General features: G+C 43.8%; 2 protein-coding genes across 2 annotated transcripts in view; both read left to right on the top strand.

Annotated features, from left to right (window-relative positions):
• Positions 1 to 4,274, top strand: part of LOC142785159 (phospholipid-transporting ATPase ABCA3-like) — a 31,344-nt gene extending 27,070 nt beyond the window's left edge. Inside the window, exons 10-13 of the mRNA XM_075883611.1 lie at positions 328 to 482; positions 581 to 736; positions 2,218 to 2,390; positions 4,121 to 4,274. Of these exons, the coding sequence (XP_075739726.1) occupies positions 328 to 482; positions 581 to 736; positions 2,218 to 2,390; positions 4,121 to 4,274 (638 nt within the window). The remainder of the gene's footprint in view (positions 1 to 327; positions 483 to 580; positions 737 to 2,217; positions 2,391 to 4,120) is intronic.
• A 48-nt stretch (positions 4,275 to 4,322) lies between these two features.
• Positions 4,323 to 20,465, top strand: part of LOC119186252 (phospholipid-transporting ATPase ABCA3) — a 51,049-nt gene continuing 34,906 nt past the window's right edge. The window contains exons 1-6 of the mRNA XM_075883610.1: positions 4,323 to 4,331; positions 8,046 to 8,208; positions 11,547 to 11,806; positions 16,500 to 16,696; positions 17,391 to 17,679; positions 20,198 to 20,351. Coding sequence (XP_075739725.1) covers positions 4,323 to 4,331; positions 8,046 to 8,208; positions 11,547 to 11,806; positions 16,500 to 16,696; positions 17,391 to 17,679; positions 20,198 to 20,351 — 1,072 coding nt within the window. The remainder of the gene's footprint in view (positions 4,332 to 8,045; positions 8,209 to 11,546; positions 11,807 to 16,499; positions 16,697 to 17,390; positions 17,680 to 20,197; positions 20,352 to 20,465) is intronic.

The raw sequence follows: 20,465 nt of genomic DNA, 5'->3' as shown, positions 1-20,465 counted from the left end.
TACGAAGCGAAAGGATTATGACTTATGAAAGGTTAAAAATGATTACTTTTAGTTCTGCTTTCGAATGTAAGGGGAGAGGGGTCTAACACTTTTTTCTTTTATCCGCTGAAAAAAAAAACTGCGTAGACAGAAAGTATATGAAGCGAAATGATGAGCCATCAATGGACAATAATATGGCAAAAAAAACAGAAATGCACTTTCTCCCAGACCTCATACTTTATTATTTGCACAGGAGAGATCTCAAACACGAGAGTAGCTGTGATATTTTAATAAGGGTCGGACACGCTGTCGGCCACGACAACGAGCTTTTTTAAACTAACGTTACAGGGTTCACTAACTCCACCTCGGGCAATGTGCTGGTGGGCGGATATGACGTCATGACGTGCACCAAGGATGCCCGCGAAAGCATCGCCTACTGTGCTCAGGACAACATCCTGTTCGATGACCTCACCGTTGAAGAGCATCTAGTTTTCTTCGCTGTCGTAAGCTTCCTATCACGTGAATGGTTGCATGTAACACGCGGCTCCTGCGCAATCTTCACTGCCACCTTGTCTACTTGACTGTTCACTGTCATTTCTAGGTTAAGGGCACCCCATACGACAGCGTTCGGCTGGAAGTGGTCACCCTGTTGAACGAAACTGGTCTGATTCAGTACCGTTCTGATCTGGTGGACACGTTGTCCTTGGGCCAACAGCGACGCCTCTGCGCTGCTCTGGCCATCGTGTCCAAACCGAAGGTAGGGGAGAAAATACGCAAACGTTGGGAATGTTGTACACCCTGTATTCAAAACAATTGTGGAGCCAGACATGGTACAATGCATAAGAGCGATTCATTTTATGCTGTATCAGCGCACTGACAATGCGTCATGTCCGGTAGCAACGATTGTACCCGATGGCGTTGTTATTGTTGAAATAGGTTCGTCCTTAACACTTCCGTTCACACTGCTGTAAGCATGAGCAATGATGCAATGGTACTTAGAGCGCTCATAATACAATGCAGAGGTGTGTAACAGTGCAAAAGCACGTTTGTAGATTCGCTGAATCTTTTCCTGACATACCGTGATATTAGGCTGGGGCTGCACTTCTTCAATTTATTCTTATTGTAAACGATAGCATGCTGAAGTTATGTTTAAGTCTCGATAGAATAATAACACAGAAACAGTTGTCCACCCCCAGGCATAATTAAAAAAGCACTGATAATTGCTTGGTAAAGCTGAAGATACGATGAAAGTGGCCGCTGTTGTCATAGTGAACTCTATAGCAGCTTTAATACATAAGTAATTCTAATTCAAGGCTATGGAACTCGCTTTAGGCGCACACCACTTTTGTTCATACGTGAAGGTGGTGGACGAAAGTTCGAGGCAGCATCGGAAAAGTGTGTAACAATAGCTGCTTTCGTCCACCACTGTCGCAAATCACATGCGTTCTCATGGGCTTTGCTCTTTAAAAGCCAGCGAAGATGACTGATGCTCACAAAAGAAAAAAGCGTCATCGAAGTGCTATTGCATGAAAGTGTTAAAAACTACACCCATCCAGCACTATTATATAAATCTTTGCCGCCTATCGAAAATTATTACTGGCCTAATGTCTTAGTCAATATTAGATCCTTTGTTCCGTAGTCGCTCTGCCATGTTAGCTGCCAAAGAGGCTGCCAGATTCCAACTGAAGCAATTGACAGCTGAAACGTCAGATATACAAAACTAGCCTAATTAGTCCAGGGAAAACATGCACGCTCTAGAGAGAGTTAAAATAGACTTTTATTTGAGAAAACGCATTATGCGCCCAAGGTGGATGACCTCCTTATGAAAGGTAGCCGCGGGCCTTCGCCATCGCTCGCACTCGTTGAAACATGCTCCTCTGATTCTTCAGGCCCAGGTCTCATAACTGGGCCTCCCACTGCTTTTCGGTTAGTGTAGTGGCTCCAGAACGTTAATGAGAAGGAGTGGTTGATGATACTCTAATCATTTTATGACTTTCTTTTAACAGTAATAAATATGTCTTTCTAATAAGGTTTTCTTCGCACTTATAGGCTGTGTTTCACTGTAAGGCTAGATTTTCACCTTCAAGTCTATAGAATGGGTGACAGAGGGGAGATGTGAATTCGTGGACTACCGCAACTTTACCAGATTTCATCGGGTGCCATTTTCTTTCCTCGCGGGCTTAATGTTATCATAACTATGGCGTGTCACTGACTAAACAGCAGTAAACAACTACCCAGGTGATCATCTTGGATGAGCCCACGGCCAACATGGACCCGGAGGGCCGCCGTGAGATGTGGGAGCTTCTCCTTAAGATTCGTAGGAGCTGCGCGCTATTCCTCACGACCCAGCATCTTGATGAAGCAGACGTCCTGGCTGACCGCATACTCATCATAGTGAATGGCAGAATTCGGTAGGTGCCGCAGTTTTCATTGAATGTTGGGAATCTATGAGTAGCTATACCGTTGTCACGCATGTTACGAACATCCTGACAACACAGCACAGGATGTCTGTAATGTATTGCGCGCATGGTTTTAGAAATGGTAATGTCGCCATTTTGACTCCTTTTACTTCGGGCTGCCACGAAAAAAATGCTTATACTGTGACGATCTTCGTGCCAGAGCTCGAAGCTTCATCATGCATGCTCACGTGCATGCCCATTCTTATAGTTCCTTCTTGGTGGGAGCACTAGAAGACTGCTTTCGGAGCTAAGCATACAGTACTTCTTTGTACCACCTTATGGATCCTGGATGCTGCCTCCCCGAGTATTAGACTGCACAGCTACACACCATGCACCCTTGGTGGCTAAGATGGCATGAATTATGTGATTATGGCAGCATTCAGGTCCCGTACAGATGCCTTATTATCTGTTATAGGCCCACATAAGCGTGCGTAGAGTGTGTGAATAAGGGATTTGTTGTTTTCATTTAGTCGAGAATGAAATCACCGAGAAACATTCATACAAGCAGAGCACGCGCAATGAGCTATTCAAATTACCCACTATACCATGCTAGTGAAGCGAACGCTACAGAATGATTTTATGGCACGATTCGCATACACGAACTAAAGATCTTAAGCTTCGTTGCACTGATCGTTTATTCGTGAAAAGGGTAAGGATGCGTACAGTATAGGCACGCTCCGTGCTTGGTGTGGACTGCCCCCTGGAGTTTATTTTTTGCGGCTCTTTCCTTTCAGTCAATAATACAGCATATTGCACGCCTACCACATTATCACATTGTATAATAGTTGTACTAACAATGAACACAACGTTGTTACGTGACAAGTGTCCCTGGAGGACAACTACGAATGAAAGTTTAGCAATTAAGAATCGTTCGGTTGGGGTTGTTTGCATTAGCTATGATTATCTTCGAACATAAGAAAAAACAGAACCAGTGAAAAACCACATGGAGACAGCGAAGAACAACACCACACAGGACAAGCGCTGGTTCTTTTTCGCTGTCTTCGTGTGGTTTTTCGCTGGTTATTTTTTCCTGTAACTACAAACCAACTCGCTCAGAAAGCTGATGATGATGATATGTAGGGTTTAACTTCCCTAAACCACCATATGATTATGAGAGACGTCGTAGTGGAGGGCTCAAGAAATTTCGACCACCTGGGGTTCTTTAACATGCACCCAAATCTTAGCACAGGGGCCTACAGCATTTCCGCCTCCATCGGAAATGCAGCCGCCGCAGCCGGGATTCAATCCCGCGACCTGCGGCTCAGCAGCCGAGAACCTTAGCCACTAGACCACCGCGGCGGGGCTCGCCCTTAGAAGTGTGGCAGCTTGGGCTAGTTGGTATGACATGACGATAGTTATAGCACAGAGACAGGAAGGACACAGAGACAGGAAGGACACAAAGGACACGTGTCCCTCTTGTCTTTGTGTCGTTGTTCTGTTCTCGCGCTATAACTATCGTCGCTCTGAGAGCTACGTAACTGATTATCTTCGAACTCTATATAATCTGAAGTTTGCATAACTAATCAAATGCCAACGCTTCTATAACTCCCACTGACAGAGTTGTCTATAATAGGTAATTTGCGCCATAATAGTGCTGAAAAAAGGACCTTATTCATTTTAACATTAAGGAGACATTTATTTAGGCACATAAAAATGAAAGCTCGCTGTTTTTGTTTGTCCAGATGCGCCGGCTCTCCGACATTCCTAAAGCAGCGCTTCAACACTGGCTACCGCATGTTAATCTACAAGAGCGCCACTTGCGACGTGTCACGCATAGAGATGCTTCTGCGCAAGTATGCACCTAAAGTGAAACTGCAGAGCGACTCCTTCAACTAGGTCACCTTCCTTCTGGGACATACTCCCTCCACTAAACGCATCATCAACATGTTTCGGGTGAGTTCACCCGACATGTTTGACGCAGTTGTTCGAAGTCTGTATCAAAACTGAGGTTCCCATTGAGCTACAGCTTTGAGAGAAGGTGCTACGGTAATTCCAACAACAGTACCGGGAACAGTGGATCCCCTCTCTCAAGCACATTCATGCGCGATTCGCTACATCACTCAGTGTTCGCTTGGCAGCCGTCGGAGTTGAAGTGTTAATCACCGCTCCCGTCGAGTGCGACGTTTGAGCATTACTTCACTTTCTCCACGCTAGGAAACGGCCACCCATGAAGGTTCATAGGCAAATGACATAGGTTTATTGTGAATAGTGCATGTCCGTTCAGCACGTCCGCAAATTGTGCAGGGAGGCAACTTATTGTTGTTGTAGGAAGGCAACAAAGTGAAGTTGTTGGACTCTGTCGTCACGGGAGAATAAACGTGGGTGTTTGATTATGCACCAGAAACAAAACAACAATCTCGTCCGTGGCATCAGTCTGGTTCTGTGCCACCTGCCTTCAAGAGAGACGATCAAGTCTGAGCAGAGGCGATGCGCTTCCTCAATGGGTTGGTGGGAGGCTTCCTTAACTGAGCAATACAAACGCAGGAACGCAATCTTCAAAAGTGTGTCGAAAAATGGAAGCGAGATTGAAAACTAGACAAGTTTGTAAGGTTTTCAATGACGTATCAATTGATAACAATAATAAATTTTATTTGTAAAAATATGGGTATCTTACTTTTGGTACGAAACTCGTGCATTATATAACACAGGCAGCAAGTCAGGGTCACGTTCTAAAGAAAGCAGTCCTTCGATTCATTTTTGCGAGTCCTTACTAGTAGGCTAGATGTGTCTTTAAGAATACAGGTGAGTTCTTTTTGGTATTTTTATGGTATTGTTTAAGAGTTGTACCAACCAAAAGTTTGTTAACGCATCTCCTAAAAGACGTGAAAATGGCGATGAGTAAGGTAAAAACACAGTATACTGTACTCATGGGAGACTTTAATGCAAAAATAGGCAAGAAACAAGCTGGAGACCAGGCAGTAGGAGATTATGGCATCGGTAGTAGAAATGTCATACGGGAGCTACCAGTAGAATTCGCATAACGCAATAATTTACGGTTTCTGAATACCTTCTACCGAAAGCGAGGGAACCGTAAGTGGTCATGAAGGAGCCCTAATGGCGAAAATAACGAAATAGACTTTATACTGAGTCCACACTCCGGCATCGTGCAAGATGTGGAAGCGCTTGGCAAGGTACGATGCAGTGATCATAGAATGGTACGGTCCCGAATTCGCCTATACTTGAAGAAGGAATGACAGCAACGTATACGCAAGAAGCCAGTTATTGAGCTAGCACTGAGAGGGAAAGTACAAGAATTCAGAGTCACGCTTCAGCACAGGTACTCGGCTCTTATCGAGGAAAGCAGCATTGGCGTTGACGAAATCAGTGATAATATGACGAGTATCATTACGGAGTGTGCGGGGGGTACTGTAGTTAGACAGGACACTGGCTAGCTGTCCTAGGAAACGAATAATCGCATTAGGGAGCGTCAAAGCATGAAAGCCTCAAGTACAACCGACAAAATAGAGTTGGTAGAGCTTTCTAAGTTGATTAATAAGCGTAATGTATACAACGTAAGTAGGTATGACATGGAGAGAATTGAACACGCTCTGAAGAACGGAGGAAGCGTCAAAGCAGTGATGAGAAAACTTGGGATAGGCAAAACAAAACAACAAATGTATGCACTAAGGGACAAAGAAGGCAAGGTAACTAGCAATATGAATAGGATAGTAAAATTAGCAAGGAAGTTTTACAGATATCTGTAGAGTAGCCAGCACAACCACGACCTTGATATAAGACCTAGATGAAACCCAGATGACACTCCACCAGTAATGATAGAAGTCAGAAAAGCCTTAGAGAGCATGCAAAGAGGCAAAGCTGCTGGTGAGAATCAGGTAGCATCGGATCTGCTGAAAGATGGAAGACAGATTGTGTTAGAGAAACTAGCGACACTGTTTACGAGGTGTCTCCTGACGGGAAGAGTACCAGAATCTTGGAAGAATGACAACATCATCTTAATACATAAGAAAGGAGATGACAAGGACTCTAAGGATTACAGGCCGATCAGCTTGCGTTCCGTAGTATAGAAGCTATGTATAAAGCTAACTGCTTACAGAATTAAGACATTAGAATTCAATCAACCAAAAAAACAAGCAGAATTTCGAACAGGCTAGTCAACAATCGACCACATTCATACTATCAATCAGGTAATAGAGAAATGCTCAGAACATAGCCAACCACAATACGTAGCCTTCATAGATTACGAGAAGGCGTTTGATCCAGTTGAAATTTCAGCAGTCATGCAGACACTGTGGAATCAGGGCGTCGACGAAGAATATATAAACATCCTGGAAGAAATCTACAGGGGATCAACTGCTACCATAGTATTTCATAAAGAAAGCAACAAACTACCAATCCAGAAGGGTGTAAGGCAGGGGGATACAATATCCCCAATTCTATTTACCGCGTGCTTACAGGAGGTTTTCAGAGGCCTAGAATGTAAACAGTCAGGCATAAGAGTTAATGGAGAGTACCTTAGTAACCTGCACTTCGCCGATGACATTGTATTGATGAGTAATTTAGGGGACGAATGGCCACTCATGATTACGGGGTTAGACAAGGTGAGCAGAAAAGTCGGTCCGAAAATTTATCTGCAGAAAACGAAAGTAATGTAGAACAACCTCGGAAGAGAACAGCGCTTCGAGATAGGTAACAGTGCACTTGAAGTTGTAAAAGACTACGTCTACTTAGGACAGGTAATAACTGCGGAGCCGCACCACGAGATTCAAGTATCTAGAACTATCAGAATGGGGTGGAGCACATTTGGCAAGCACTCTCAACTCATGACTGGTAGATTGCCACTATATCTCTCAAGAGGAAGGTATATAACAGCTGCATATTGCCGGTACCTAGCTACGGAGCAGAAATCTGGACACTTACAAAGAGGGTTTAGCTTAAATTGAGGACGGCGCAGTGAGCAACGGAAAGAAAAATGGTAGGTGTAACCTTGAGCGACAAGAAAAGAGCAGAGGAGATTAGGGAGCAAACTGGGGTTAAAGATATCTTAGTTGAAATCAAGAAAAAAAATGGACATGAGCTGGTCATGTAGCGCATAGACAGGATAATCACTGGTCATTAAGGTTAACAAACTGGATTCCCAGAGAAGGCAAGCGGGTTAAGGGTAGACAGAAGGTTAGGTGGGCAGATGAGATTAAAAGAGGTTTGCGAGTAGAAATTGGCAGCAGCAAGCATTGGACCGAGTTGACTGGCGGAACGTGAGGGGCGTTTGTCCTGCAGTGGACGTAATCAGGCTGATGATGATGATAATGATATCCGTGACAAGTCGTAGTTCCACGAAAAGAGTAACACATACTTTGTTTATCTTTAAAGGAGCAAAGTGAATGACTTCATGCGCACACCCCATTTGACTAAAAGCACTGCCAGCCACCCCTGTGTTTTTGTAGGCAATCATTTTTAGTATGCGCGTTCTATCCCTACACTTACAACATATTCGGCCCCCTTCGAAGTTGCAGAAGTAGACGTTGAACGCAATAGCGGAAATTTGTTTAAATTGCTTCCTTATCTCCCCTATCATTTTCTAGATGCGACCAAGCGTCAAGTGGAGTGCAGTGAATCAGAGAAAAATATTATAATCTTTCAACGTTACAGGACATCGAAAAGCAGAGCAGACACTTGGGCATCGAGTCGCTGGGCTTGACGGTGACCTCACTCGAAGACGTCCTCATAGGTGTCGCCGAAGAACACCACGAGCACAGCCATAAGCTCACCGAGACCATCAAGCAGCATGATGCGTCCATGATCGAAACCAAGGGTTGGTCTTACACCATGCGCAGCTTTTTTCTTAAGTAATTGCAAAATTTCAGCCTGCTGTTGCTTACCTACGAGCTGGACGAAAGTTTATATTGCTTTGAATTTGTGTGTAAAAATAACGTTTGTGAAAACGTGGCAACCGAATGAAAAAAATAACTATAAAAAAACGGTCAAACGTATGACTTAAGTGTTGTAGTTAATTTCAACTAAGAAATGGGCCCGAATTGCTCACGGACTACAGTATACAGCTCCTGTACAGTATTAGTGCGTCCACGTCCACCTTAGGTGAACGCCACAAAACTGCTAGATTTGAACAATTAATCCATTTTTGGCGATGCTTTTTCTGCGAATGCCGCAATGACACGTAACTGATTTAAAATTTCCAAACAATTTTTAGATTATAATATACAAGTATACTAAGCGATAAATATTAACAGCTATGTAGTGAATGATATTTGTTGTTATCAAATCACTCCAACTTCTAAATCAGGGCTTATTTGTGGGGGAGATTCACGACTTCTGCTTTCTCGAAGTGTCGCTTTCTTTTCCTGTGATCATTCCTCTGTATGGCGCAGTACCATGGCAACTTTTGGGATAAGATATTTATTCTATTACTTTTTTTTGGAGCGAAAATACGTAATGAGTCTGTAGTGATGCTTCATCGCTTGCCCAATCGATCTGGTCAAACAAAACAATATTTAAGACAGAAATCTTGATTTTCCATCTCTCAATCTTCATTTTCCATCTCTCAAAATCTTGATTTTTTCCATCTATCAAGTGTCACCGGTTGTGACTCAAGGAACAAAATACAAAGACTGTGTAATTGCCAACGGTCATGAATGCTTTAAGAATCATGAGGGGCGGTACTCATAAGGGAGCATAGCTTGAAATCATCATGCCTGGAATTAGTGCTCTTCCATGAGATGAAAACTGATGATAAATGGAGCGTTATGGCACAAGGGCCAATAACATGAAAACTGGTTAAACTGCCAACGGAAACGTGCAGACATAAAGACATGGTTCTGTGCTGTAAGCAGCCTTTCAACATCTTTTAAAAATATAACCTAAAAAACTGATCTGGTGTAGTAAAACGAAATTTTGAGCGTTCTTAGCTCATGTACACGCTTTCTGCAAGAGCGATTCAATTTTTTCAATGAAATATTTGCTGCGCTACTGAGATTAGCATGGAATAAAGGAGGAGACAGGTTAGGGTGTGAGACTCGGTTATTTCTTCACATCACCGAAATATACATGATTCCAGATTGCGCACAAGGATGGAGCGCTGCACAAGTGACTATCACATTGCATTAAAGAAAAGATGACGAGTTTCTTGCATTTTTAAGCACCTTTAACACTGTGACTCCTTGTGACGATGCCCCACCGTGGTGGTGTAGTGGCTGACGTGCTCGGCTGCTGATGCGCAGGTCGCGAGATCGAATCCTGGCTTTGGCGACTGCGTTTGCCAATGGAGGCGGCAATGTTGTAGGCCCGTTTGTTCAGATTTTAGTGCCCTTAAAGAATTCCAGGTGGTCGAAATTTTCGGAGCCCTCCACCACGGCGTCTTCTGATAATCACATGGTGGTTTCGGGACGTTACATTTCACATATCAATCAAATTCTCGGGACGATGTAAAGAAAGTTTTATCTGCTTTTATACAGCACGGTAAAGGCTTGACGTTTACGGATGAGCTACCTCATGACGATTATTCGAAGTTTTTTTCATTAACCTGTCATTAAGCGCTACACATTCGTCCTGACTATACAGCCCCCATGCACGGAATACCTCCTACCTTATGATTCTGCACCCGTGAAAACCACGAAAACAGCTGTGGGATTCTCTGTTCACGAAAGACGGATATCAACATGACAGACATCCATTTTAGATGCAGTAGGCCCGTGTGTTCAGATTTGGGTGCCCGTTAAAAAACCCCAGGAGGTGAAAATTTGCGGCGTCCTCCACTACGGCGTCTCTCATAACCATGTATACTTTTGAAACGTTAAAGCCCACATATCAATCAAATCAAATCAACAGGAAAACACAATTGTTTATTCGATCTATAGGAAAAGCATCACATGGAACACACCGACGCCATGCTATTCAGAAGTATTGTCAGAAGTAACCGAGAAATGAATGAACCGAGCTTGGCAGCTTAGGTTTTATAATCACTAGTGGTGACGTAAGCCAGTGATCAAGCGGCGGTGGAACTGTCCCTTATCGTAAGCGTATTGCAGGAAGTGGCCGTGTCACGCCGCCCTAACCACAGACGAAACGTGGCTGCGCAGATTTCTGCACAGTATTCGCCACAGAGCCACTGCGACATTGTGTCGGCGGTATGTGTTGTTGAAGTCGTGCAATCCCCCCGTGAAGGACAGTTGTCAGGAGCTGCTTTCAAGGCTGGTTTCAGCAGGTTTTCCTTTGGGGGCCATTACCACGGTGTCCGAATCTCTGGTTCGGAAGCTTAAATGGTGCAGCAGGAAGCACGAGGCTGTGCAGGAAAAGAAACCACGGGTTTAGCCCACAATTTGAAAAAATAATGTTCCAAACAGGCGGGACGTTTCAGTGGTATTCTAGGCCCCCAACTAGCTCTTGGAGCTCTGTGCCCGCATTCCCTGTATTTGGTGTTCCATCTATCGAGAATAGAGGAGCCGCTGCAGCGAAATTTCGCAGTTTTGCCCTTGCACGCTCAAGTGCGACTAAGTATGAATTGAGAAAGCTTTTTGCTGCGCCGACGTGCTTAGTATAGATGCGCACGACCATGTGTGGACTTGCCATTTCGTTGTGCTTCGTGCGGCTGCGCACCACTGTTTGGACGAACTCTTCTGATAGAATGAATCAGGCAGACGTTAGCAGGCGAAATACTAGATGCATATCAGATACAGATGATGGGGAACCAATGCGTCAGTGGCTCGTCGATCATTTTGTACAAGAAAGAATTCCTATTTCTAGATAGCACTGTGCTATAGCTTTGCTCCATTTTTTATGCAATGTGAGAGTTGCTTGTGCTGCACCTCCTCTTCGCGCGCCTTCTGGAAGCATATATAATTGGGTGATGTGAGTAAAAAATGAGCGAGCTGTCCGGCGCTCAACTTCGTCGACGCTTTTTTTCCCCTGCTTAGCTGAGTTGCGCGACAAATATTTTATTAAACTGTGCACCAACTTGCCCAACGTCCCAATGTTCTAAAATGATTCTGTTTCTTTCATTCGGGAACATAGCGTCCCTAACCGTGGTATCGTGACTTTGGGGCAGATATACCCAGCAATTACAGTCGATTCATCATTCGTTAAAAAGGTCAGGCTATACAGGAATCAATTGACAAATTGTATTTCGCCTTCGTGCAGACACCTTAGTAAACGTAATGGTGAGCACGGTCTCCTCGAATCCGGGATGCGCACGCCGCATGTGGGCGGTGTTCTGCAAGCGAGCCACCTGCGTCTCGCGGCAGCTCAAGATCCCGCTGTTCAGTTGGCTGCTGCCCATGATGCTGCTCTGGCTGCTCTTCACTTTCGAGGACGTGGCACTGTACCGGAACGTCATCGTTGCCGAACACGTGGGCAACACGCTCTCTTACAGCTTCGTCGAGCTTGTGGGCAAGGCCAATGTAAGACTATTTTTCAGCGTGGTCCTTTGTTAGTTTTAACTAACATGCCAAGGATGACAAGGTGCATTCGACAAAGATAGGTCCTCCTATCGAAACGTTGGCCAACCTTTTTGAGGCAAATCCACTGCTCACCCTGATTATCCCGCTACGCGTTTCCATCTGTCGTCTCCCATCTAGATTCTGAAAAAACAAAAACAAAATTTGGAGCACGCTGTTGAATGTGTGTCTAATTCATTGCTTCTAATATTATATCAACAAATGAAGACATGCTGACCGGCATAACATAAACAGTATGGTGGTAATTTTTTGTTGTTAACTATTATTCTCTCTGTATTTGGTGTTCCCTCTCGAAAATAAAGCAGACGCCACAGTGAAATTCTGCAGTTTTGCCCTTACACGCTCAGTGTGACTGAGTACGAATTGAGAAAGCGCTATGATGCGCCGACATACTTGGTATAGATCCGTACGACCATGCGTGGACTTAAGTATGGTATATACACAATACTGGAGACAGTTTAGCGATGCCGACGTCCAAGGCCTCGTTTTATGATAATTATATACCTTCCTATTACGAAAAAGTAATGCAGATCGCATGAAAGGCGATCAAATGAGAAGCATTTTTGCCTTTTATGCTGTCTTTATTTAGAACAGACAGACGCAGGAACGTCTTGTCATTCAATCTCGAACTGACTAAACCAACACAGGACGTGCAATTGCTAGGTCTCGACTTTTAGATGCGAGGCATAAACGGAGCGTTTTGCATGAATAGCTAGAAATTTTTATATTACGAATGGATTGACGTTTTTCCCAGTGTTAAATAAAAACATCTCATTTTGTATTTAGTTAGGTGAGTTCTGCATTCTCAACGAAGAAAAGCGAATGTATTCCTTCGGTCCTATTTACTTGTCATCTTTATCTCTTTCGAGTGTCTGATCCCAGCAATGTTGAGTTTCTTTCTAAGACATCTTTACAAATAACAACGCTGTTTCACTGAAGCATACTAAAAAAGTAGACGTCATATTTCACGAAACAGGAATGCAAAACGAATTTCATTGCGAAAAATACAGTGCCAACGTTTTTCGAAATAACTTTACGTTTTTTACAATCTGCGTTCAGGTTACCTTACGTGAGTTAGGATTTACTGCCTGGGTAGTAGGTTCAGCATGACTGAAAGAAACGGATCTTCTCTCCGCTCTCTCCCTGTGTCTCACGGAAAGAGTTGAACGCACACAAACTGCGCGGATGAGCAAGTAGTGTAGTGATTATTTCACCTTGAAAAACTCACCCGAATCGTCTACCTCTACCCTCTACAATTTTTCTCTGCTTTGATAACTAACAACTGCGCGTTTGATGTGTTCATAAGCCTTTTTCACGCAGTTATTAAGACCGTAATCAACGTAACTGTGTCTCTCTTTGTTTTCATTTACGAACACGGTGCGGCGGCCTCAAATCAATGTATGAAAGGCTAAGCCAAGTCATAAACACACAGCTTCTAATCAGTGGGTTCGTAGTTACTTCCTCGTGTGCCATTTTGACGCGGGTTTTTCGGTCTTCCCATGCATTGTCTAGCGAGGAATGTGAGATACGCGAATGCAGCCATCGTGTCGGTGTCAATTTCGCCACTGTTATTCGAACACAGCAAAAGCAGAGCAGCTGAGGCTGCCGGTGGTCAGTTCGCCAAAAGCGTGCTCGTTCTTTTCGCTCGAACGCGTCTCGAGCTCTAGCATGAGTTGCGCGAGAGATGTGTAATATGAGGTAATATGTCGATGTTGAAAAGCATTATGACAATGGTGGTAAATTAAAATGATGACGCCATAGCTTTAATGAGCGGTTCTAGTGACTTCGTGCCACACTGTGAAACATTGGAATGGGTTGGTGTAAAATGCAATGAAAGAGGCATTTCAAAGATCATTTCAAAGACGACCCATGTACTGGCGTAGGGCTCAAATTGGTGGTAGATGCACCAACCCTTGCTTCACAGCACAGCAGGCGTAATACAATAGTACAGATGTAATTCTATAGTCGTCGTTCTCTAAATTTTAACGTTTATTCATTTATTTATTATCTACAGGGCCCACATGGATTACCTAGAATAGGGCATTACGTACGTTCACAAGAATAAAAGTAGTGATTTTTTTAATAGAATAATACCTACATTATGTAATACATTGGTAATACTACAATATTACACACTATGTTAGCCAATAAATTTATATCAGGACATTTGAAAAAGAGGAAAAAGGAAGAAAAATAGAAGTAACATCGTGAAGCACTAAAAAGGGAAATAGCGCCACACATGAAAGAATATGAAACATAGCAGTTACGATTTGTTCACCAACCGCAGCAAAAAAGAGTTCTGAGGTCACTGGTAAAGTACACATTAAAACTACAGTTATTAACTTCAGCCCTTAAGGCGGTAAGACAATTCCACTTTTTCAATGTACTCGGTGAACAAATTAGGTAACGCGCTAGTCTGCATGATGAAAGCTCTCGTGTACTTCATGTGTGCAGCAAAGAGAGAGATATATCTGCAAGCGACACTGTTAGACGCAGTTTTTCTGCCGCTGCCATGTTCCAAACAAGTCCAAGTGATCACCATCTTCCGGCATGATGTGCTTTGTGAAAGCAGCGAAGCTCTTCCGACGAATATGGCTCGAACGGTGATGAAATGAGCCTGGTGTCTCCGCCGTGCGAAAGAAGCATGAAGGTTGCTGAAAAAAGGGGTGGGTAGAGACGCCTTTGTTGAGGACCACAGCCAGTAAGGTCGCTCTAGCCTCCCCCGCAATATTTATGAAGGTGGTGTTCTAGTGAAAAGAAATACTAAAGATACTGAGAATCAGTATTTTTTTTAGAAAGTCGAGGTTTCTAGCTTGTGTCCCCCTCTACCGAAAAATTTTCTAGCCACGGATTTGCCTGTCACTCCGGAACAAAGGACATCCATTTACCATCTGGGTGGAGTCACCTGGGGTAGCGCACGCCCTGTCTTTACAGGTTCTAAACAACGGTTCATACTTTTGTGCGTGTCGAGTTCTCGTCGCCAAGATCGTTTTGAATTCAAAAGTAGCACGAACGCTGCGCCATTCAATGCAGCGGCTGTGTTTACCAGCGGTGATCAAGGGGTCACGGCGCTCCACAGCTGACTTAATTGCAGGTCATACGATTGAATCATGGCCCCGCAGCTGCGTTTTCTATGAAGGTGAAAATGATTCAGGCCCATGTAGTTGTAGACTTAGATGTACTTAAATATAAAACCCCATATGAACAAAATTTCTGGAGCTGTCCTGTGACTTAATACGAATGGCTCACTGCAGAAAAGTCAAAACTCCAAATTCTAATTAGGAGAAGTCAAAAACAAGCGCTAGGTTTGCCTTGAAACACCAGCACTTAACTCCCCCTTCAACTGGGTTTACATTTTACCCTTGAGGAATTTATCGAGGCACAACAAATTTTCCGATTCAAGTGATTAGCCAAGAGTAAGCCATGATTGGCCAGATTCTACCCTATCTCAGAATTTCTTACCACATTTTACACAGAGACAAACATAATATACCACCCACTATCCGTGCTGAGCTCATAGTACCACACATACTAAAAAACATGCACCCTGAACACGACAAAAGCAGACTTGTCAGTAGAGCCAGAGCCAAGTTCAAGATTTTTGGGCTCAACCATGAGGTGGTCTTTGTCGACGCAGCACGCTACCAAGAACGTCACCGCTTCGCGGCTGCTGTCGTAGATCACTAACAACAATGCAAAAGCAGCGCATCAATCATCTCACGATACGTAGAAACGGCAGAGGAAGTGACAATCTCGATGGTCATAGACCACATGAAGTCTCATATGTGATAAAACGACTCCCTGGTGGCCGTTCGAAACTACGCCAGTGGCAGAATCTCCCCCGAGGCATTGCGGATTCTTAGTACAGGCAAAATTCACGAGGCGGACAAACGTGTAGACATTGTTTGGTTCCCAGCCCACATACCTCTAAGTAACCCGGTCGTCAGTCCGAATGACGTGGCTTACAACGTGGCTTGACATCTATACTTGCCCAATCGCGTTAGACGAAGTGGCCACGCAAACGAACTTTTCTTCGCTGGTATGGGAATGGGACGATCGGTTCACTAAATTTTGTGACATATCTCAACACTACCGAATGCAAATGCGGAAGTACCCTCCACCTCACGCCAACCTAAATCGGGTTCAGTCCGTTCTGTGGCGGCAGCTACAAACACGCACACACACGAACCCCGTAGTCATGCACCACGTATATCCCAAAATCTATAACACTAATCTATACCAGTACTGTACCTGCAGAGCCACTTTGTCCATATCCTATGAAAATGTCCAGAATTAATCAGCGATGCTTAAATTGCAACCTCCAATGAAAACATTCGGGCGCGTTGGCGGACTGCACTGCTAAGTTGGGGCCAAGGAAGCAGCCGGGAGACACGGCCTCTTCCTTAGCTTCTATATAGGTGGGAACTCCACCCAGCAATCTGCCGGAAATTATTAAACAGTACCTCGCTCTCTATGAGAGTGTATTCTACAACCAAACAAAGTTTTTGGGACGTTAAACTCGATCAATTATCATGACTTAGAAGCAAACGAATAGCCTTACTTCGTAGAACATTCCAATTTGTTGCTATCGCGTTTATTGATGTACCTGTGCGGCAAACATATTGTCGCTCTGCAGGGGTTCGCACAAGTTAGAGAAGATGGAGTGTTCTACGTCGACTACATACTGCCCTTAATAAGGCCAGGCGTAACCACCGTAGAGGTCATCCTTCCTGACGAAAACGTGGACGAGTGGCTGCTCCAGTTGGCCAAGGACAATTTGCGTCATTACGTCTTCATGACGCACTTTGGCGTGCAGCTGCTGGAACAAGGAAGGTACCACCGTCAGGTCACTAAGCTACCACTGCGAAAAATTGTTCAGAATAAGCGATAGGCACGAATCGGCAAAGCGAAGGACGCTGCACCTCATTAAGTGTTATTAGCAGTAGGGGCAGCGAGTTACATTTTTTTGTGCTTCTTCCAAACACATCTAATTGATAGGTTACTTCAGGTTTTGCGGATATTGACGAAATGTGCTTAAGAGAAATAAAATTGCTATGATATTGATACTTATACTTTATGTAAAGGTATTTACATAAATATAATTTCGAAGCATATGTCTCAGTAGGATAAGGGCCAGTTAATTGTCAGGATACTTATTAAAACTCATTGAAACAGCAGGTGGTTTTCATGACAGCAGCTAGCGTCGCTTCGCCCCCTGCAGGCTGAGAATATGGCAACCTCGATCTTTTTCTATGTGGCTTCTGCGATCCGCTTCAGCAGTGCGACGAATGGAGAAGCACAACATTTCAATATAAGCGTATCGTGTTGTGTTCGGCGTTACTATTAGGTGATTACACTCTGAAACCGGCAAGTTTTCCGCTAGCGCCGTATCTTGAAAGCAGTCGCTTAGTAATTGTTTCCATTGAGCCCATCAGCACACCATACCTCCATTCGTATTTTCATTTAGGACACTAATTATTGAGGATTCTGATCACCCAAACGCTTCGTCATTTCACGATCCTCTCAGAACGGTTCTCTGGTACAACGGCGAGATCCAGCACATGGCGCTATTGGTACTCACGCTGTTCAACAATGGGCGCCTGCACTTCATCACCGGTAAAACTGACGTGCTGTTCAGCTTCGAGGTGACTGTGCTCGACAGCGCCAATGTGGGTGGTGAAGGAGAGCACGGGGAGAGCCATGGCGCCTATCGAGAGCTGCTGCCTCAGATCCTGCGCTCCATATTTTTGCCCATGGTGTCCAGCCTGATGTGCAGCAATTTTGTGCTTTTTCCGATCGCCGAGCGGGCACTGCAGGTATAGCTTGCCAAACTTTTATTTTTTTAGGGGGAACGTGGCAATAAGAATGATTAATTTGGTCAAAATGTAAAATTTTTCAATTTATCTTTTTTCTGCAATCCTGAGACCATGTTTGTTTATTGCATGGGGATTTATTAGACCAACGTAAGTAAGGTAAGTCAAGAAAAAAAAGCATTTTATTAGTGTGCTCTCATCAAAAACAATGACAAAGTGGAGCTTTGGAAAATGAGTATCTGCAGCTTTCCTTTAGCACACAGTCACCATACTAAGCATAATTAACATAATTGTAGAGAGGAGATATTCGAGCTCCAGATAGCATTAACGATGCGTTTCTACAATAAAAATAGACCCTGCTTTTTTCCTATATTGGTTTTCTTAGCCTCTAGCTCCAATTTCTGAGACCTGCATTTTCTCAGCTTCCATTTTCTGAGCAGTTTCTGTCAATGAACCCTGAGCCATTCCACATCATATGAAGATATAGCCATTCTGTTTTCTTCACCTACTTCCTAAGGCATTTGTGAGTACCATAAAGCTTCCCACATATAGGTGCACATCGTACAGAGTTTTATATTTGGCTTGTTGTGAAAAGTCCGAGCAAGAAAATATGTAGAAAACTTTAAAAAATTTATGTGTCTCTTTGAATATAAAAAAAGCAATAGTATCATGGCACAGCACAAGCCCTTGTGAATATTATTATGTAAAAATTTCATCACATTGTTTTCATAAATGATTAAGACCTTCATTGCAGCTTGCCCCCTAATTTTTACCGTCTTACATGACAATGCGTGTGAGACACTGCTGAACACATGACATTTTTATATATTGCTTGTCTAAGTATGAAGTGGACACAATGTTTTTCAAGCAGCGCCTTCCTAGTAACGCGTTTCAATTTCGTTTAAGATAATGAGTATTAGTATGTAGTGCTTTACACGCCTTTAGTAGGCCTAGAAGACGTGAACAGAAACAGTCTTTTACGGCACAAAACTCATTATATGTCCCCACAAACGTTTAAAATGAAGAACACCTTGTGATGATGGTTATGTGCAGGCGACGAAGAAGCGTCTTATAAATGCCCGAAGTATTTATTTCGAAGGGCAAACCACACCCACAGCCACCACGTTTCCGAAGTTCGAATAGTTTAACGTCCGAAAACCGTGGTATCATTAAGACAAATTCTGTAAAGGAGGGCTCTTTCGCCCAGAATATCTGAACTTCCTAAAGCCCAGTGCATGGCCCTACGGCGTCTGGACTTAACTGAAATACAACTACAGCGGGTGGAATTCAACCCTCACGTTTTCTTCGTCTGCATGAACGCAGTTTATTCGGGATGCAGAATGCTAATGGGACGTGACCGAAAGGCTGATTTTGGACATACCACTTGTATTCAGTGTGCTTTGCTGGTGAAACAGCGATCGGTCAGCTGCATTAAATTACAAGCCTCGGTAATGCAGGCTGTAAACATTAACTAACAAAAGAGTGCTCTTTATTTTGTGTATCTGCCATATTGATGTCTAGGTGAGGCTCGGCGTTTTACTCTATGGGTACTCTAAAGAGCGAGGAGCAAATACACCTTAATGAAAAAAAGTACTTGAGGTCAGACCTTATATACACCGATTCTATAGTGTTTGACTGAATGGCTGTATTAAGGGAAATCGACAAGGTGTGGTGATTTGTTGTGACTTGGCTTGACATGACAAGATTCTGTGATACCCCGCGAAGTTCTGCAAGAAAACTTTGAAATAGCATTGATGGCTCCAACTTTGTGGGATCTCCGCGCTCAAAACACGTGCATTCGGGATGCTGAATGCTGATGGGACGTGACCGAAAGGCTGAATTCGGACATACCATTTGTATTCAGTGTGCTTTGCTAGTGAGCGATCGGCCAGCTACATTAAATTACAAGCCTCGGGAATGCGGTCTTTTAATCCATAAGCTGTCCAGATTACTGGAAGGGTAAATTAGGCTACTTCTTTAGGAGTTAAAGATATGTCCCTGCGTCGAAATAATTTTAGAGGTTCGGATGAGCAGCACTGCCAAAAATGTGAGATAAAGAGCCTGCAAGTAAAATATAGTCGGTATAATTTAGCGTCAAGCGCGTAAGCTGGCCCCCAAGGACTACGCTAAACAGTTTTAAAAGTTTAAAAATTCGAAAAAAAAAATCACAGGTTCACCCGGGTGGTGCAGACACAAAAAAGCTCTACACTGTATGTTGGTCATATTTTCTATGTATACTTCAACGTTTTGCTTTGCGAAGGACACAACACGCACTTTCAAACTTACAGAGCAACGACGCATTGTTGCAATCTTAGAGAGCGGTCATGCCCAGCCCTAGCTAGACTGTGAGGTTCGCAGTTACGGCGAATACGTGCCCATTGTTTCCCACTTACAACTAATTCTGCTAACAGGGTGTTTCGCTCGGCTTCGGCTACACTGTATAGATCACTGCCTGAAGCTTTATGCGTTTCTCCTCGCTGGAAGTGCATTTAAAGCTTGCTTCATTATTTTTTACTCACAGGTAAAGCACCTGCATATTATTACGGGAATCGGGCCGTTCCTCTACTGGATCACCAATTTCGTCTGGGATTTTATGTTTTATATGGGCACCGCCATTTTCATCTTGCCGCCCATTGCTTACTTCCACGCCGACTCGCTGGATTTCAACTACATTCGTAAGTCCTCGAGTTACGTAGGTTAGGGTACTCCTTCGCCCACACGCCCATAGGGCGTCTTCGCTCCTCTTCATGTCTTTGGCAATAATTCAAATGTAGTCTAGATAAGCATAA

Source organism: Rhipicephalus microplus, unplaced genomic scaffold (assembly GCF_043290135.1).
Source record: "Rhipicephalus microplus isolate Deutch F79 unplaced genomic scaffold, USDA_Rmic scaffold_18, whole genome shotgun sequence".
NCBI classification, from domain to species: domain Eukaryota; kingdom Metazoa; phylum Arthropoda; class Arachnida; order Ixodida; family Ixodidae; genus Rhipicephalus; species Rhipicephalus microplus.
This window is presented reverse-complemented; position numbering and strand designations above follow the sequence as displayed.